We start from the raw sequence: 16,221 nt of genomic DNA, 5'->3' as shown, positions 1-16,221 counted from the left end.
TTCTTTGTCTTTGTGGGCCTGCCCTGACTTTGAACACAACGCAATTAATAACACATGCTTAGAATTAAACTGTTTAACATATGGGAGACCACGCAGCCTCCAGCATGAAGTCATCAGTAAGAAAAATGTGTTTGTATGCGTTCCTTCAAACATGCACAGAACGACTGCATTCTGTTGATGCATGCACTCAATTTTCCCCACTGGTCGGGTTAAGTGTGTCCTGTCTTCAAGATGCATTGCGGCAATGCCTTTGTGTGTGGACGTGTTTGCTGCCGATGTAATGCCCGTGTGGTTGTCATTGATGTGTAGGCGGTATCGTCAGTCTGTGTCTTTATTGCTCTAATGGTGTGGGGTTTGCCAGTACCACTCCAGGGCCCATTGATTTATGGGTAGGATTGTCTCTGGAAGCACTGCAATGGTTTGGCAAGTAATAGAAGGTCTTTGGGTTATGTACATGATTTAGCAAAGAGGTGCTTTAGCTTCAAATGACATCCATTTTTTTTAACTTATCTGGTAATGTAATTAGAAATCTTTTTTTTCTTCACACTGCGCAGAACTTTTGATATCGATCTGAGCTCATGCTGATGAATCTTCCCGCCTCTTACTCGATGTGACTCTTCGAGCCTGCATAAACATAGAAACTGATGTGTTGACTGCTCTGCTTTTATTTATCTGCTGTTGGTTTACTTAAAGTTCACGGTCTAACAGCAATCGCAGCAAATGAAAGCTTTTTTGTGTCACATTGTATCCAGTCTGTAACACGTGGAGATTTCTTTAGGAAGTGAATTCATTCTTTGTTTTCTTATTACAAGTTTATATGAAAATAATGCTTTAAAGGGTTAGGGTCATCTGATTCGATATATTCTGAATGAACTGGCCTGAAAGCACTGTTTTTGTTCTCTTTCTCTTTATATAATTCTCCTTAAAGACAGAGATTTGTCTAAAAATGAAAAAACAAAAAACAACCTAGGGTAGGCTTTTTTAATAATGTATGAGGTACTTTTATTGTGACAGTTTTGAATTGTTGAGATAAACTCTACACAGTGCTTATCTTTGCCATTAATCCTTCACCTGACAAGTTGAAAGTGAGAAGCAGAAGGCTGTAAGTGCTTACTGAAGACTCCCACCAACCCATTTGTTATACTCCTTCAGTTCTAATGAAAAAGGATGCATATCACTTTCCTTGTCTCCAACCACAGACGCAGTACGCAGCCCAAATCAGACAAATCCTTCTTCAGACAAAGCAGTTAAACACTCTGACACGTGTCTGACACTTTGCAAAAAAAAAAAAGACAGTTTGTTTTTAACGTAAGGATCAGTTACACGTTTCTGTAGTGATTCCCCAAGAGCTCTCCATTATACCTTCCCCCTTTCTCTTCTCCATTCTTGTCTGGTCAGTATCTGGTTTCCATCTTCATTTTCCCATCCTCCCTATTTTTCTTTAATAAATGTTTAAATACGTCCCTGCAGCTTCAGTGTAATTACTGAGCAGCCGCAGCTCAGGTCCTTTGGGAAGCAGAGGGGAGAGAGAAAGAGGGGGAGAAAAAAATGCTGAAAGAGGAGAGAGCTGTTTGTGCTGAATGGCGGAGTAAAGGATAGAGAGGGCCTTGCAGAAGGGCGAAAAATATTAGATAGGTAAATGGAGGGATTTTATTTCACAGAATGAGAACGTTTGCTGACAACTTGTCCTTCAGCATGTCCTTGCTTAAGTCTGTTCAGTGTGCGTGCATGCATTTGTGCATATATATTCCACGCCTGCCAATCCATCTGTCTTTCTGAAAGAGAGCGCTTGCACAAGCTTGGAAAAAGGATCATTTAAGCCTTTTTTTCTGTACATGGTGGTGTGCTTTCATAGTAACCTCACGTCCTGTTTAATTATTCAAGGTAAAAATGGCAAACAAACCCCTCCTCTTTTCTTCAACTCCATATTCGGTCAGTAGTATTGCTGTCAATAGTGATGACAGGTCCTTCAATAAGGTCCTTAGACATGTCTTGAGAGAATATTATTATATTCAATGTTTTTTTCAACACAATTATATTCATCATAACAAAACAAAAATGCATTTGCAGGCAGCTACGTTGTTGATAAGTTTATGTAAAATGATGTTTTATACTGATCGCCCAACTTGAAAATAATTTGTGTTTGCAGTAAAGCTGCAAAAAACAATATTCGCAGTGAGCGGATGTCACATGAGGGCATTGGCATCTTAAACCAAGATAAACAAATGTTAAACCAGCCACTCTCTGTTGCTGTTTTTGCTGCTCTCCTCTGCTCTCTGTTTCACCCTGTGTGAGTTTTCATCACTCTGTGCATTTCAGAATGAAGCAGCGCTAACATGGTGAAGCAGAACGCCGAAGAGAGCAGAAGAGACACAAATATTGAGCTGAAATTAAATAAATTTAATGAAACTAAAAGGAGGATTTGTTCATTATCTGCAAACGCTGCCCTGCAATTACTCCAGCTTCTCCTCACGTCGCAAATCAAAATCTCCTTTGAAGGGCCCTAATTTACGGACATATACACACTTTCAAAAACAGCTCAGGTCTGGCAAAAACGTGACATGGCAAGCTTCATTTTTTCCAACCAAGCTGTCACTACTGTGTTCAGGCGTCATTCTTTTTACTAGAACTGGTACAGTACTCACAAACCTTTCAGTGTCGAGTGTTCCCTAAGAAAAAAGGGAGGCCAGTTTGCGCCACTTGTCCTTCTTAAGTTCAGTCAAAGTATAATTCCTCAGCTTTTCACATCACCAGCGTAGACATTATACAGTGAGACAGCTAAGTAATTGCCATCAAACTTTCCTGCCTGCTCCTCTTTCTCTCAGCAGCAGGGATGGGAGGGGTATAGTACAGGAGCAGCAGAAAATGTGAACTGCGTTCTCTCTGAGCACAGACCAGTAGCAGGGAGGCACGGCTATCGTAGTCCACTACCAGAGAGGATGGAGAATGAAGGGATCTATTTCTTTTTATTCTGGATAGATGGCTTCCCGAAGAGTGGATGATCGGGTATCAGATAACAACAAGACTTACTGGCAACAAGTGATCAGCCTCAGCCTTGGTGGATGAAATCTTCAGCACCGACTCAACAGGAGGAAAACATTACTGAGCTGTGCTCTTTGTGTGATTCTGGACATGAAATCGTTGCATATCTTGAGCATGCCAGCAGGATTCGATTAGATTTGAGTTAAATGTAAAGCTCAAGTGTAATATCTTAAGTTGAAACAGGTATCTTTTAATTGATCCACTGTGGAAGCTTACTGTTATGGCAGGGCCTAGACCTAATGGCTCGCTTGGCAACAATACCTTGGTGGTACTTTGTGGTGAATTTGAATGAAGATGCTTGCAGAGGGTACTCTAAAAAAACACCTTGACACTTTCAGTGTGTCTGTATATCGTTGTAAGACTTGAACAGGGTGTAATATTGAATATCAGTGACTGACATCTAAGGACAGAAGCACAATGTTTATGTCTGTGTGGTACGCCAAAAAGATGGGCTGCCGATTCCTCAACAATGTACGGAAGGGCAAGAAACGTCGGCATCATAAAATGGTAGGCATGTTTTAAACATGTTTACTTCATGTTTGTTTGTTTGTATGACTCCACCTCAGCATAGTTGCACAGATTTTAATGAAAATGTCACCGGCACAGAATATTACATTAGTGTGTTTTGTTATTTAAATATTTTAAAGTATGTGCATTGTGTTATTGTGTGATTTAAAAGGCACCAGGATTTTTTTTAACTTTTCAAATTGCTGCCATTAAAGCTCATAACAGACATTTTAATCACAGTGAGCTCGAGTAATCAGATCTGCTAATACTAATCAAGTCCTGCTCAGGCCGTGTGTGAGTAGTGATGCAAATTTGCAGAGTCCTGCTTGAATTGTAAATGCATTAGTGTCCGTTTGCTGATGGATGGCGATGCTGCCTATAGAGCCATGCCAGGGATGGCTGAATAGGTGGTGTTAAAATATAGGTGGGCAAGAGCAGCCAAACACTGTAAATCCTAACCGCCCTGATGTCAAAAGACTTGACAGAGCGGAGAGACAGAAAGAGAGCTCTGTCAAAATCCCTGCAGGGAAATTGCCTGCACTAGGCTTAGATTTCTGCTAGCTATACTCATTATTTCTCTCTCCAGATAAGGATGAATTTGACGTAATGTTCAGTAGCACCGCTGGATGCGGCTACTGTGCGTGATGAAGCCGTGCACAGGCAATGCTGCAATCAGACAGTGAGCAGTTGAAACACTCGTCAGAAGAGAGATTTGTGTCTTTTCTTTAGGAGGACTGACGTTTTGTGAAATTGCCCGAGTCGTCGGGCAATTCCACACATCCAGCATGTTTAAAAGGAGCAGGCTTCACTGAACTTTTTGGCTCCTCAGATATAAATAATGTTGTTAATGAAATAATTTTGCTGTGCCAGGATGTTGTATAGTGCGTGCTAGCTCTGGGACACAGAGTGAAACAAAGGCTTCATTAATGTCATTAGTTACCCCTGCACTTTTCCTGCTGCGCCATGGAACGCCTAATGAAACTGAACCATTACAAACAAAATGTAAATTATCTGCATTTCCTGCTGTGATCAGTCAAAATGCATGTTGTTAAAAGTCTGCTGAAAAGCTGCTGCACTGCTATAATGTATTTCTACAGTGTATCACATCCAGATGTTGTTTTCAGAGAAAATATGAATAAACGGATAACACTTCTTCCTCTGGCTCAGCTTGAACGTCTTAGAGAGTGTAAACAAATAACTTCCCTTTGCATCCCATAAAGATCACTGGCTAGGATTATAAAGCCATTTTATTGAAAGCGCATGTGTTTGGATTGGCCGCGTAGCTGTTTGTGTGTGTCAGAGCTGTCAGGTCTGTGAAGGTCAGCAGGCTGATTTTGTGCTGCTGTTTGCTTTTCTGTAAGCACTTTTGGATGCACAGTGTCTTCCCCATGCTAATCAGCGTGCGCTAAAGAACAGTAACAAAAAAAATGAACAATGGAGTTTGCACAGGGAGTCGGTCAACAGTGCATTCGCATTTTAGAGCGACAGACTGAAGATGTGAGTGAATCCCAGAAAGAATGATGAAAGAATGAGAGTACAGTGTTGATGTCTGCTGTGGCGAGCTGGTGCTGTATGAATGAAACTGAAGTGAAATAAAAGAGCGTGGATAAACTGTGACACTTCAGGTGAGCTGGAAGAAAATTCTTGGCAGGTAAATCCAACCCACGTCCACGCCAAAAATCCTGTCCACCCACTGATTTGCTGCTTTTTGTGCTATTTTCTGCATCACTTTGATCCTGATGGATAACTTGTTGAAATGCTGTGGTTTAATCTGGCTCTGTGAGCTTTGCTGCAGTATGGTTTTGGACAGAATCGCCGACCGTTAAGTGAGCCAGCATTATACTAAATGGGCTAATCATGCTGTGTGTCATTGTCATTATACCAGTTTACCGTGTCTTCATCATCCTCCGACTCTCCACAGAAATTGCCATATGTACGAAATACTGAGATGTTTGTTTTGAAACGATGGGCAGGAACATATCCGCAATATCCATGAGATCAGCTCTGTAATTCAACTAGCAGCTAGAGCAAAAATAAAACCATGGCCATGAGTATAAGGGCCTGCGTGAATTATTTCTGTGTCCATCATGGACGGATGATAACAAATGGTTTAGGAGCAGTGCTCTCCATCCTTTAGCAGAGTGATAACCAAAGCATAGTGAGAGCAGTGTCATCACAACTTACAGCTAAAATGGTCATCAGTCTTGGCTGCGACTGCAGGTTTCAAGGGTACACTGAGAGCTCAGCCGAGACTTGCCTCACATTTGAATTTCTGCCATTATTTCTTAATAATGTTTCCTTTCTCTCTGCCTCCAGGGAAACACTCCTCCAGTGGTCGTGAACACTGACACACTCGATGGCTCCCCATATGTAAGGATTATGTTTAATCATCCCTTTATTGTATTATTACGTTAGGCTTAACCACATGGCTAACTTAACTGCCTTCATATTCATTGTACATTATCAGTTCAATTCCACTCCTTTCCCACCCTGCAGGTAGGGCTTTGCACACTGTTTTAATCTGCACTGTAACAGTGATGAATTTTTCCTCCATTTTAATTAAATTAGCTTTCTTTGTTTGATATACATTTGGCAGAATAGAAATATTCCTTAATTTGCTTCAGAGTTCTGAAATGGTGTCATATCTGTAAGGAAAAGCAGTGACCGTATCATCACGAGTTGTGTAGAGAATGAGGAAATGCCTGCAATCACAGAGCAGCAGCAGCAGCATTTTTGCACCACTACGGCATGAAGAGAAGTTGTTTTCTAGGTCAGACACCAAAACACTGAAGACTGAAGTTACTTAAATCTCCTCGTCCTCTTGAACTGTAATTGCAAAGGTAAAGCTGACGTGGAGCCAAGTTGTTCATCCAGAAGGAAGAATGGGACTGAAAGAACAGTGCAGCAGTCAATAGTGCACATATGATGATCCGGTCCACGGGACTAATGCTAGAGATAAAATTTAGCTGACTGGTTGTGACAAAAATAGTCTACAGGGACACCACCCTTAAACTGATGTCTTCTTGACAGGTGAATGGGACAGAAGGCGAAATCGAGTATGAGGAAATCACACTGGAGAGAGTGAGTGTCATGATGTGATCTTTTAAACCTCATTACATATTTACAGTCTAGTTGCGCTGTGATTCTTATCATATGGACAGCATCGGGATTAAAAGTTAGAGCGAGTCAAAGTCAAGCTTTTTATGGATGCATGAATGTAAAAGTGCTGTGAGTTATATATCTATAAATGCCACTCCCGTCATTCAAAGACATGGAAACACAAAACCTTCAGATGACAAAGAGAATTAAGTAGCAGCAAGGCGCTGCTAATCAAATGCACTTGATTAAGTGATTTTCAACAAGTAAAAGCACCGGTTTTGACAGTTTGCTGGTCTGGGGCACTCAGGTGTGTGATAACAGAGTGCAGTAATTTTCCCAAGGTCAGACTGTGCAATGCTCAGAGAAATTTCCAAAAATCCATGAGTTAAATGTTAGGTTGATGACGGTACAGTTATAAAAAAGACTTAACAAGTATGGCATGTTTGGAAAAGTTGCCAGGAGAAATCCTCTTCTCTGTAAAAAGAACATGGCAACACAGCTTTGTAAAGGTTTGCAAAGTTTGATGTGAACAAACCAAAGTGGAAAGTTTTGGCCCAAACCAAACACAGCATATCAGCGCCCAACACCTCATGCCAACTGTCAAGCACTGGCTTGTTTTAGAGCCACGAGACCCAGGCACCTCAATGGCATTGAGTCAAACATAAACTCCACTGTTTACTAAAGTAATCTAGAGTCAAACGTGGGCTAAAGCCCAAACGGATCAGGAAACAGAACCGTGACCCCAAGCACAGCAGCAAGTCTACGACAGAATGGCTTGAAAAGAGAAAAAGAGGGTATTTTAATGTCCCAGTCAAAGTACAGACATCAGCCTTATTAAAATGCTGTTGCAAGAGCTCAGTAGAGCTGTGTTTTTTGTTTTTTCACAGGACTGCATGCAGTCACAGGAAAACTTTCTCTTGCACATGTGTGTGTTGTTTGCATTGAATTGCAGGGTAACTCAGGCCTGGGCTTTAGCATAGCAGGGGGAACAGACAACCCTCACGTGGGCGATGACCCCAGCATCTTCATCACCAAAATCATACCTGGAGGAGCTGCTGCTCAGGATGGACGGCTGAGGTAAAAGCGCACACAGCGAGCTACAATAAACACAAATCCAGTCTGTACGCACATACATTCCAAAACCCAAGACAAGAGAAGTGGATGCTTAAGCAAAGCCTCCCATCTTCTTTTTTAAGTGCAAAGTAATGTAACACAGTACTGCACATAACTCGTTGCTCGTTCAGTCTGCTCAGCTTCAGAGCTACATGTAAGAGCATCTGTCTGTTTAACTCAAGAAAGGCATGCCTTAGCCTAGCTAAGCGTTTGTATTTTCTTCCCCGACATGTTTAAAGGTCTTTTTGCATTTTGATGCCATGTTTAAAAGAAGTAAAGTAAGGCTTAAATATGTTGTATATGACAAATTAGGTCCCACTTTAAACTCACGATATGGAAAAGCACGTTTAAAATGTGGTTTGTGTGTCAAGGTTAGTGCCATAAATCTCCACACTCTCACTTAATGGACAAAACATGTAGCGGCAAGCTGCAACATATTTTTGGAAGAAAAGAACTGTTCTCGCCTAAATTTAAATGAAAAAAGATGGAATCCTAATCATGCTTGTTGCAAGAATACGTAATAATATTCATGTTTTGCCACTTTCATAAGAGGATGTAGTACAGAGTTTGCCTTTCTGTGGGAAAAAAACAACACTTAGGATCCATTTCTGTGACTGTGCTTTAACACAGACGCATCGTCTTCTTTACACTTGACCTATAAACCTCCATCTGGAATGATGAGTTTGAAGAAGATCTAATGAAAATGCTCATATTTGCTTGAATGCAAGTATTTTTTTTTTGTCCTTGGCCTTTAATTAAGCTACTATCTGCTTATTTTAACGTGGTTGTTAAAAGGTTCTTCCATCAAAGTAACTGATTTATTTATTTTTTGCAGTTAAATGAAGGTTATTTGGAATATTTAGTCCCCTACACATACACATGTTTAATAAAGGTTGTGCTCAAATCAACACAGTGCATCAATAAATATATACGGATGTTCTGTGGAGGCTGAAAAAAACATTGCATGATAAAAATGTTTTAAATCTTTCCTACATGCAGCCTTGCAGATAATATGCAGCTCGGATGATGTAACATCATTTGCATGAAGATGTCAGCTGTGATTGGGTCCCTTTGGATTTGACTATAGTGATGTATTTCAGTGGTTAAAGCTCCGGCAGCCTGCAAGAATAATTTCAGTCCTATTTACGCATCATCATTTTCATGGCCATAAAATACATTTTGAATACATGAATGGAATCACGAAAACACGGCCCTGGAGGGGAAAAAAAATGTGTGTGTCTGAAAATAGCAATTTCATCGCTGAAAATCAGCTTCTCCTATACACACAGGCTGTCACTTTCGCTTCACCTATCAAGTCGTCATCATTTTTTATGAGCGGTTAACACAAAGAAGCTATACTGCAGCTTTCCCCCAGTGCTAAATCAATAGAGCAAGAGATTATACCCTCTTTAATCTTAGTCACTGAGAAGTGGAGAAAAAAAAAGTCTGCAGTGAAACTGGATCCCCAGCGCGGCTGTAGCTGGAGATTGACTGTTCCTGACCTCGTCTGGTGGAGGATTACACCCAAACTTCTTCACCAAAACAAAAACTCATGCGGTATTTTTTCCTCTCGCGCCCACAGTCTGTCTCTGTCTCTCTCCATTTCTTAGTGTGAACGACTGCATCCTATTTGTGAATGATGTGGACGTGAGGGAGGTGACACATAGCCAAGCTGTGGAGGCTCTTAAGGAGGCAGGTGCTATCGTCCGCCTCTACGTTCTCCGCAGAAAACCAGCAGCGGAAAAAGTCACTGAAATCAAGCTCATCAAAGGGCCTAAAGGTATGTGCAAGCGAGGACTGGTGCAAAGCATCAAGGCTTTTGCGTGGGCTTACGGATGCTAAGCTGTGCCCTCTGGATTTAGTAAATCTACTCTGTGTTAACCTGCACCTCCTTTGCTCACGCTCTGCTCCCCCTTTTCTCAGGATTAGGTTTCAGCATTGCTGGAGGGGTGGGGAACCAGCACATACCAGGAGATAACAGCATCTATGTCACTAAGATCATTGAAGGCGGAGCAGCTCATAAAGATGGGCGTCTGCAGATTGGAGACAAGATCTTAGCGGTCAGTCACTCACATATAATAGCTTCCAGCATGCAGGGACATGTGTCCTCATACGTGCTCACCCGTATGCACACTCACACATTGTGCACATATGAGGCACTGATGTATCAAGAGCCAAGATAAATTACAGCTCTCGGTTTTCATGGTTTGACATTACAGCCATTAATATGTTTACCACATGTGTAGGATGGAGTGAGCCTTAACTACAACAATGCCAGAGTGATTTCTAAGCAGCATTACTGCCACCTGCTGGAGAACACACAGCTCAACACCACCAGCTTCAAAATGGTGCTGTTCCCACTAAATGGTGTCTGAGCCGTTGCTTTAACTCAGAATGGGATGTGGCAGCATCCTTTTGTTCCCTGTGAATTTGTTAAAAAATACATTATGTGTTCTCTCTGTAACCTACAGTTAACACCACGCAGCCACAGTTTCTTTGATTTAACTCTCAATCAGCTGGAACTTGTCATTCCAACTATTTCTCTCCCTGCATTTCCCGTCCACTTTAAAGGTGTCTAAACCAATTTGAGTTTAGCGATTTATACTCTAATTTCTGCATCAGAGGTGTCAAACATGAGGTCAGTGAGCCGGAACCAGCCCTCCACAGGGTCCCATCTGGAACGCTTTGCTAAGTGTGACTGATGCGATTTTTCCACATTTGACAAAGCGTATGGTTATACTAACAGTAGACTGACTGAATGTGGAGGATATTGTTTTTCTTAAGATATATATGCATTTAAATAAATTCTGTTGTATTTATATAGCGCCAAATCACAACAACAGTCTCCCTGAGGCACTTTACATTGGAATTTAAAGGCCCAGAAATAGTAGAAGAAAGACCCCAACAATCAGACAACCCTATGTTGCCCCAAGCACTTGGCAACAGTGGGAAGGAAAAACCCCTTTTTAACAGGAAGAAACCTCTAGCGAAACCAGGCTTAGGGATGGGCAGCGATCCACCTAGACCAGCTGAGGGTGAGAGGACCTCAAAAGGTTCAGACTCCTGGATGCTTCATAAAATATGAACATTTTCCAAATGTATCTTGTACCTTATTACAGTAAAAAAACAGGGAGAATTTTAGATGTGTATATTTCTTCTAAGTTATTAGGAAGTGGTTTTACTGGCCTGGCACACTTGATAGCTCATGGGGCTGAATATAGCCCATGGATGGAAATGAATGTGACTCCCGCTTTTAGACAAAGAGAGATTCTCTCATGGAGCAACTTCACTTAGCGTATTATTCAAACTGGTCTGTGTTACAATAAATCACTTAAAACTTATTGTTCTACCATTAAAAATTAATGTTATTAACATCTTTCCCTAACATGTATTAACTTTCCACAGACTAAACTGTAATTTTGCTTTCATTACTGGAATCTAGCTGCTAAATGTCTCTGTTAAATCTAATCTGTGAGTGCTGTTGGATCACACATAATGAAGTCACAGGGGTGACAGCCTTCTTATTTGCACTTTGTTACCTTACCTGTGTTTCCTTGTTTGTTGCGAACAATCAGGTGAACAACGTGTGTCTGGAGGATGTGATGCACGAGGATGCGGTGGGGGCTCTGAAGAACACAGCCGAGGTGGTGTACCTCAGGGTGGCCAAGCCCAACAACCTGTTCCTGACCAACTCGTACAACCCTCCTGACCTCACCAGCAGTAAGCCTCCATCCTTCTGCCCAAATTCCCTCACCCCGTATTAAAGAGAACTTTGAGCTATTAAAAACAAGACCTGCTGTTTTTGTGTTTGGAACAGCTGTCAAAAATAGAACAGAGGGAGAAAAAGTCTTATTAAGTGCTAGAGATGACTGTGGGATTTCTATGAATAGTAAAATCTCAGTTCAGAACCAGTTTCTACCAGTTTTCTCTACAAAGTGGAAGCTACAAAAATACAAAATACAAATTTCACCAGAAAAAAGTTTCACAAAACACAACAGATGTGATTTTGGGAGACAAAAACTTAATGGAATAGCAAGCTAACAGTAAACGTCTAATAGCAAACATGTATGTACAGTATTAAAACACGTTACTTTCACCTTTTCTCTTGTACTACACTGATGAATCCTCTGTTTATTTTGAGCTTGTCTCAGTGCATGTTTTGGTTTCTGTCACTTTTGTCTCGTTATTTTTCCCCCCCAAAACACAGTTTTCCGCTACTTCCGTAGTGTTTCCTTTTCTATTTTTCTGGTGTTTTCTTAAGTTGCAGTGCAACCTGTGACCTGAAACCAAGAAAAAAGTGCATGAAAATTGAAGTAGAATAAAATCCATGTGCTTGGTATGTTACACCTCATTTGGTTTTGTGCTTATTTTTCCAGCATATTCCCATATGGATACTGAACTTAGCCACCCAAACTATCTCGGATCTGATTACCCGCAAGCCCTCACTCCCACCTCACCGAGTCGGTTTTCTCCTGTTCTACACGGCATGATGGGAGATGATGATATTCCCAGGTGAGCAATGATCCTTGAACTGCAGTTTTATCTTGTTTATTTATTATTATTATGGGGGCATTTTAGCCCTATAAAACTTATTTTGTCTCCTTCATCGCTTTTTCAGAGAGCCTCGTCGAGTTTTGATCCACCGAGGCTCCACGGGTTTGGGATTTAACATCGTCGGAGGAGAGGACGGCGAGGGGATCTTTATCTCCTTCATCCTGGCAGGCGGTCCAGCTGACCTCAGCGGAGAGCTGCACAAAGGGGATCAGATCCTCAGTGTAATGACAGTTTTCTTCATGTAATCATGTAGTCATGTAATCCTTAGCAGCACTGGGTCGTCAGGTGTTAACAGTCATGGTGTGTGTGTGACAGGTAAACGGCGTGGACCTGCGTATGGCCACACACGAACAGGCAGCTGCAGCACTGAAGAACGCTGGCCAGACAGTTACCATCATCGCACAGTACCGACCCGATGGTAAAACCACTGAGAGACCTTCTCACAAAGAACTTTATACGTTGCAAAACTCGTTTGAGCAATGAGTCTAAAAATTGGCCTTTAAAATAAGCTTCAAAATCTCTTTTTGAAGAAAATGACTAAATGCAATGGTAGGACTAGTTTTTTAAATAAAGTGGAAATGTAGGCGATGGGCAAAGAACAAAACAATGACTTAGTAATTTCTCATTTAGATTCTTTTTGAAACAAAGAGATCAAACATCTGCAGCTAAATCCATTTATCCACGCTTCAGCCTCTGAAGGACTAGACATGGAAAAGAGAAAGATCTTTATTATTATTGAAGCAAACATTTTAGGTGTCTGAGAGTAAAATATGGAATCTTATATGTTTGTGTTTCTCTGTTGCAGAGTACAGTCGTTTTGAGGCTAAGATCCATGACTTGAGGGAACAGCTGATGAACAGCAGCATGGGCTCTGGGACGACAACCCTAAGGAGTAATCCAAAGAGAGGCTTCTACATCAGGTCTCACACTAAAAGCAGAAAAACTACCTTTGATATTAGCCTTATAGGATGAGATCAAAGTGGCTCGAGGATACGGTTTTTGGGTTAATGCATCGTTTGACTGCAGCATAGCAGAAATCCACAGCTTTTTATCATTAATAAGAGTGGTTATATTGCAGCATATATCGTATGGATGTTTCAAATACTTCAAATAATGCAGATTTAGTTCAATTTAATGTTGTTTAAAGTATTTTGAGTCAGAGAGCTAAAAACCTACCTGCACAAAGCCAAAAATATGTCAAGCATATTTAACTAAAGAAAACGTCATTATTTGAACTCAGCCGTCCTTCCACTCGAACGCCATTATGCTGCCAACTGTGTCTGCTACAAAGAAACATTTGCAAAGCCTCGTTCAGTTCAAGTGTTGAGTTTTGAAAGTCAGAAGAGGATCTATAGCCGCAAGAGCAGAAGTAGTTATCAAAGGCAATGTATAGTCAGGCTTCAAAGGCACACAATATGAAGTAAGAATAGAGAAATAAAATGACAAGGCGAGCGCTATACATACAAAAATCACAAAAACTACAAGCCTTAAGAGCAAGAAGGAAAGAAGAGGAAAAATGTAAAGTATCTGTCTGCAAATATGTCTCAGTCAACAGCATTAGAGTGTTAATTATTGTTTCCTGGGCCTTTATATGCATTTAGCTACCATTTGATGTATTCACCGCCAATATTCGATTTACAGGGAGTACCAGCAGGACACCATTGCATTACTGTGTTTACTGTGTATACAACAGACTCACGTGTTTACTGAAGGTAATCATTTAGAGCAGTCAACACAACGTTACTGAAACGCTCTTTATTTTCTGCGCAGTTAAATAAAAATGTCACGATTAATCCAAACTAAGCTCTACAGCCACACAGCAACCGACCCACATTGAATTATATTAATATTCCATTTAAATATTTACACCAACCAACTTATTAACTATGTTTATTAAAGACAAACTAAAGAGCACTTGTAGTGCAAATTATCTTCAAAATCACTGCAGGTTGCAGAAATACTTTAAGCCAAAAACCAACAAGCAAACATCCAAACACCACATCACATCACACTGCACAGAATACACACTGGTCTTTATAAGAAGAGTGGGTGAGAGGACTAGTCGCTGGTATTCAAGGTATGCTTTGCTCGACAGAAAAAAATCCTGGAAAGAGAAGCAGTTCAAGGTTACAATTCATACAGTGTGTTATACGTCCACTGGCACATGACATGTCGGTGGAAAGCAGACGCTGTCAGTCATGCTTTTAAAGCTCATAATTAGGCTAAATCCAATATTTCATACAAATTCTTCTTTTCTGAATAACTGAAGTCGTGTGGGGCACTCAGTGCTAGCCACAGGTGGCTAAAAACAATTATTTATAAAAATGCCAGTATAGCAGCGTACCCCCAATGTTTTATTCCTATCCGCTTTGTCTTTATGAAAATGTCAAGCATGTTTCTGGTCCTCTCTCTCCATTTAGTCAGCACACTTGTTAAAATTCAAAAATTCTTTTTTTTAGCACACATCACTTACAATGTAACGTTTCCAACTGTACAGATGTTTCTGTTATCACGATGCAAATTAAAATATACTAAAAGCGCAGTTTTTGGAATATCAGTGGCTTTTAAAAAAAAAAAAGATATTTAAAGGCTTTTTATGAAATGCCTAATTGAAATCCTCTTTTTCCTTCCAGGGCTCTTTTTGACTATGATAAAACTGCCGACTGTGGCTTTCTCAGTCAAGCACTTGGGTTCAAGTTTGGAGACGTGCTGCACGTGTTGGACTGCGGAGATGAAGAGTGGTGGCAGGCCCGTAAGGTCAGCCCGCAGAATGAGGCTGAAGAGGTTGGCTTCATCCCCAGCAAGCACAGGTCAGACACTTTATATGTAGCAAACTTACTGAAATGTAGAGTAAAGCGCTGCAGCTCGGTGCTAATGACCGGTTGTCTCACCTTTGTCACACATTTTTCTTCCTTACAGGGTGGAAAGAAAAGAGTGGTCTCGTGTTAACACCAAAGAGAGGGTACGTTTGTTCATTATAGCTTTCTGAAGGAGGGGAGTTCATTCAAAATGTGTCCTGATCGGTAAATATCTGCTCTTGTCTCTGTTACAGGACCTTGGTCGGGACAGCTTGAGCACACAAGGTAATTCGGTGGATGCTCTTTTGCATCCATTAAGAGATCAGTAATATGCATTAAAGGTGCAAGTAGCTGGAACTAAAACAAATGTGTGAACAAAGCAGTGTTATCATCACCTTTGCTCTACTCTTGGCATTGCTGATATCTCTAAATGCCTCTCCACTATTATTTGAGCAGATCATTGACTGCCAGATATGAATCTAAGACTTCTCCTTCAGTATTTCCCAGAAGGCTATAATCCAAAGCACACATTACATCAAACAGTCACGCCTTTAACACCTTGCCAATAATGATATCTCATGCATTTGCTGCCACCTTTGAAGATGCATCATCTGCCCTGCATATAAGTACAAACACATGCATGCCGATGCAAACGTGTCATTTGTAAGAAGGCAAAAAGAAACCGAACGCTTCTGTGTTCTCTCACCAGGGAGAGATAAAGCCTCACACAGTTATGAGACAGTTACCCAAGTGGAAGGTAAGGTGAAGTCTGCACTTTCAGGCTTTTATACGAATGTTCATTGTTTTGATTTTCTCTTTTGTGAATGATCCCGCTCTCTCTTTATCCTTTCATTCTCTTTATGATAAGTACATTATGCAAGGCCCATCATCATTCTGGGTCCTGTGAAGGACAGGATAAATGATGACCTGTTGTCTGAGTTCCCCGATAAGTTTGGATCTTGTGTCCCACGTAAGTAATTACGCTGTCAGTCTCGGAGACAGATGTGTTCGCCAGTTTTCACTTGCTGCCACCGCTGCACAATGCGACAATATTAAAGCGATGTGTGCGCAGTGCATCAGACAGAGGTGATGCTGAGATTCAAAATGA

The 16,221-nt window shown here is 41.0% G+C and overlaps 1 protein-coding gene across 3 annotated transcripts in view; it reads left to right on the top strand.

Moving 5' to 3' along the window:
• dlg4a (discs, large homolog 4a (Drosophila)) overlaps positions 1-16,221 on the top strand; it is a 63,490-nt gene that overhangs the window by 41,696 nt on the left and 5,573 nt on the right. For all 3 annotated transcript variants that reach the window (XM_084942240.1, XM_084942239.1, XM_084942238.1), the window contains exons 4-18: positions 5,866-5,919; positions 6,580-6,630; positions 7,601-7,725; positions 9,372-9,541; positions 9,685-9,821; positions 11,337-11,481; positions 12,138-12,273; positions 12,380-12,536; positions 12,631-12,733; positions 13,121-13,235; positions 14,949-15,125; positions 15,235-15,277; positions 15,368-15,398; positions 15,823-15,870; positions 15,982-16,083. In XM_084942240.1, the coding sequence (XP_084798366.1) occupies positions 5,866-5,919; positions 6,580-6,630; positions 7,601-7,725; positions 9,372-9,541; positions 9,685-9,821; positions 11,337-11,481; positions 12,138-12,273; positions 12,380-12,536; positions 12,631-12,733; positions 13,121-13,235; positions 14,949-15,125; positions 15,235-15,277; positions 15,368-15,398; positions 15,823-15,870; positions 15,982-16,083 (1,594 nt within the window). The remainder of the gene's footprint in view (positions 1-5,865; positions 5,920-6,579; positions 6,631-7,600; positions 7,726-9,371; positions 9,542-9,684; positions 9,822-11,336; positions 11,482-12,137; positions 12,274-12,379; positions 12,537-12,630; positions 12,734-13,120; positions 13,236-14,948; positions 15,126-15,234; positions 15,278-15,367; positions 15,399-15,822; positions 15,871-15,981; positions 16,084-16,221) is intronic.

Source organism: Perissodus microlepis, chromosome 10, assembly GCF_051167445.1.
Source record: "Perissodus microlepis isolate ML-2025 ecotype Zambia chromosome 10, ASM5116744v1, whole genome shotgun sequence".
Classification (NCBI taxonomy): Eukaryota; Metazoa; Chordata; class Actinopteri; order Cichliformes; family Cichlidae; genus Perissodus; species Perissodus microlepis.
Note: the sequence above shows the minus strand (reverse complement) of the source record. Positions and strands in the feature narration are given on the sequence as shown.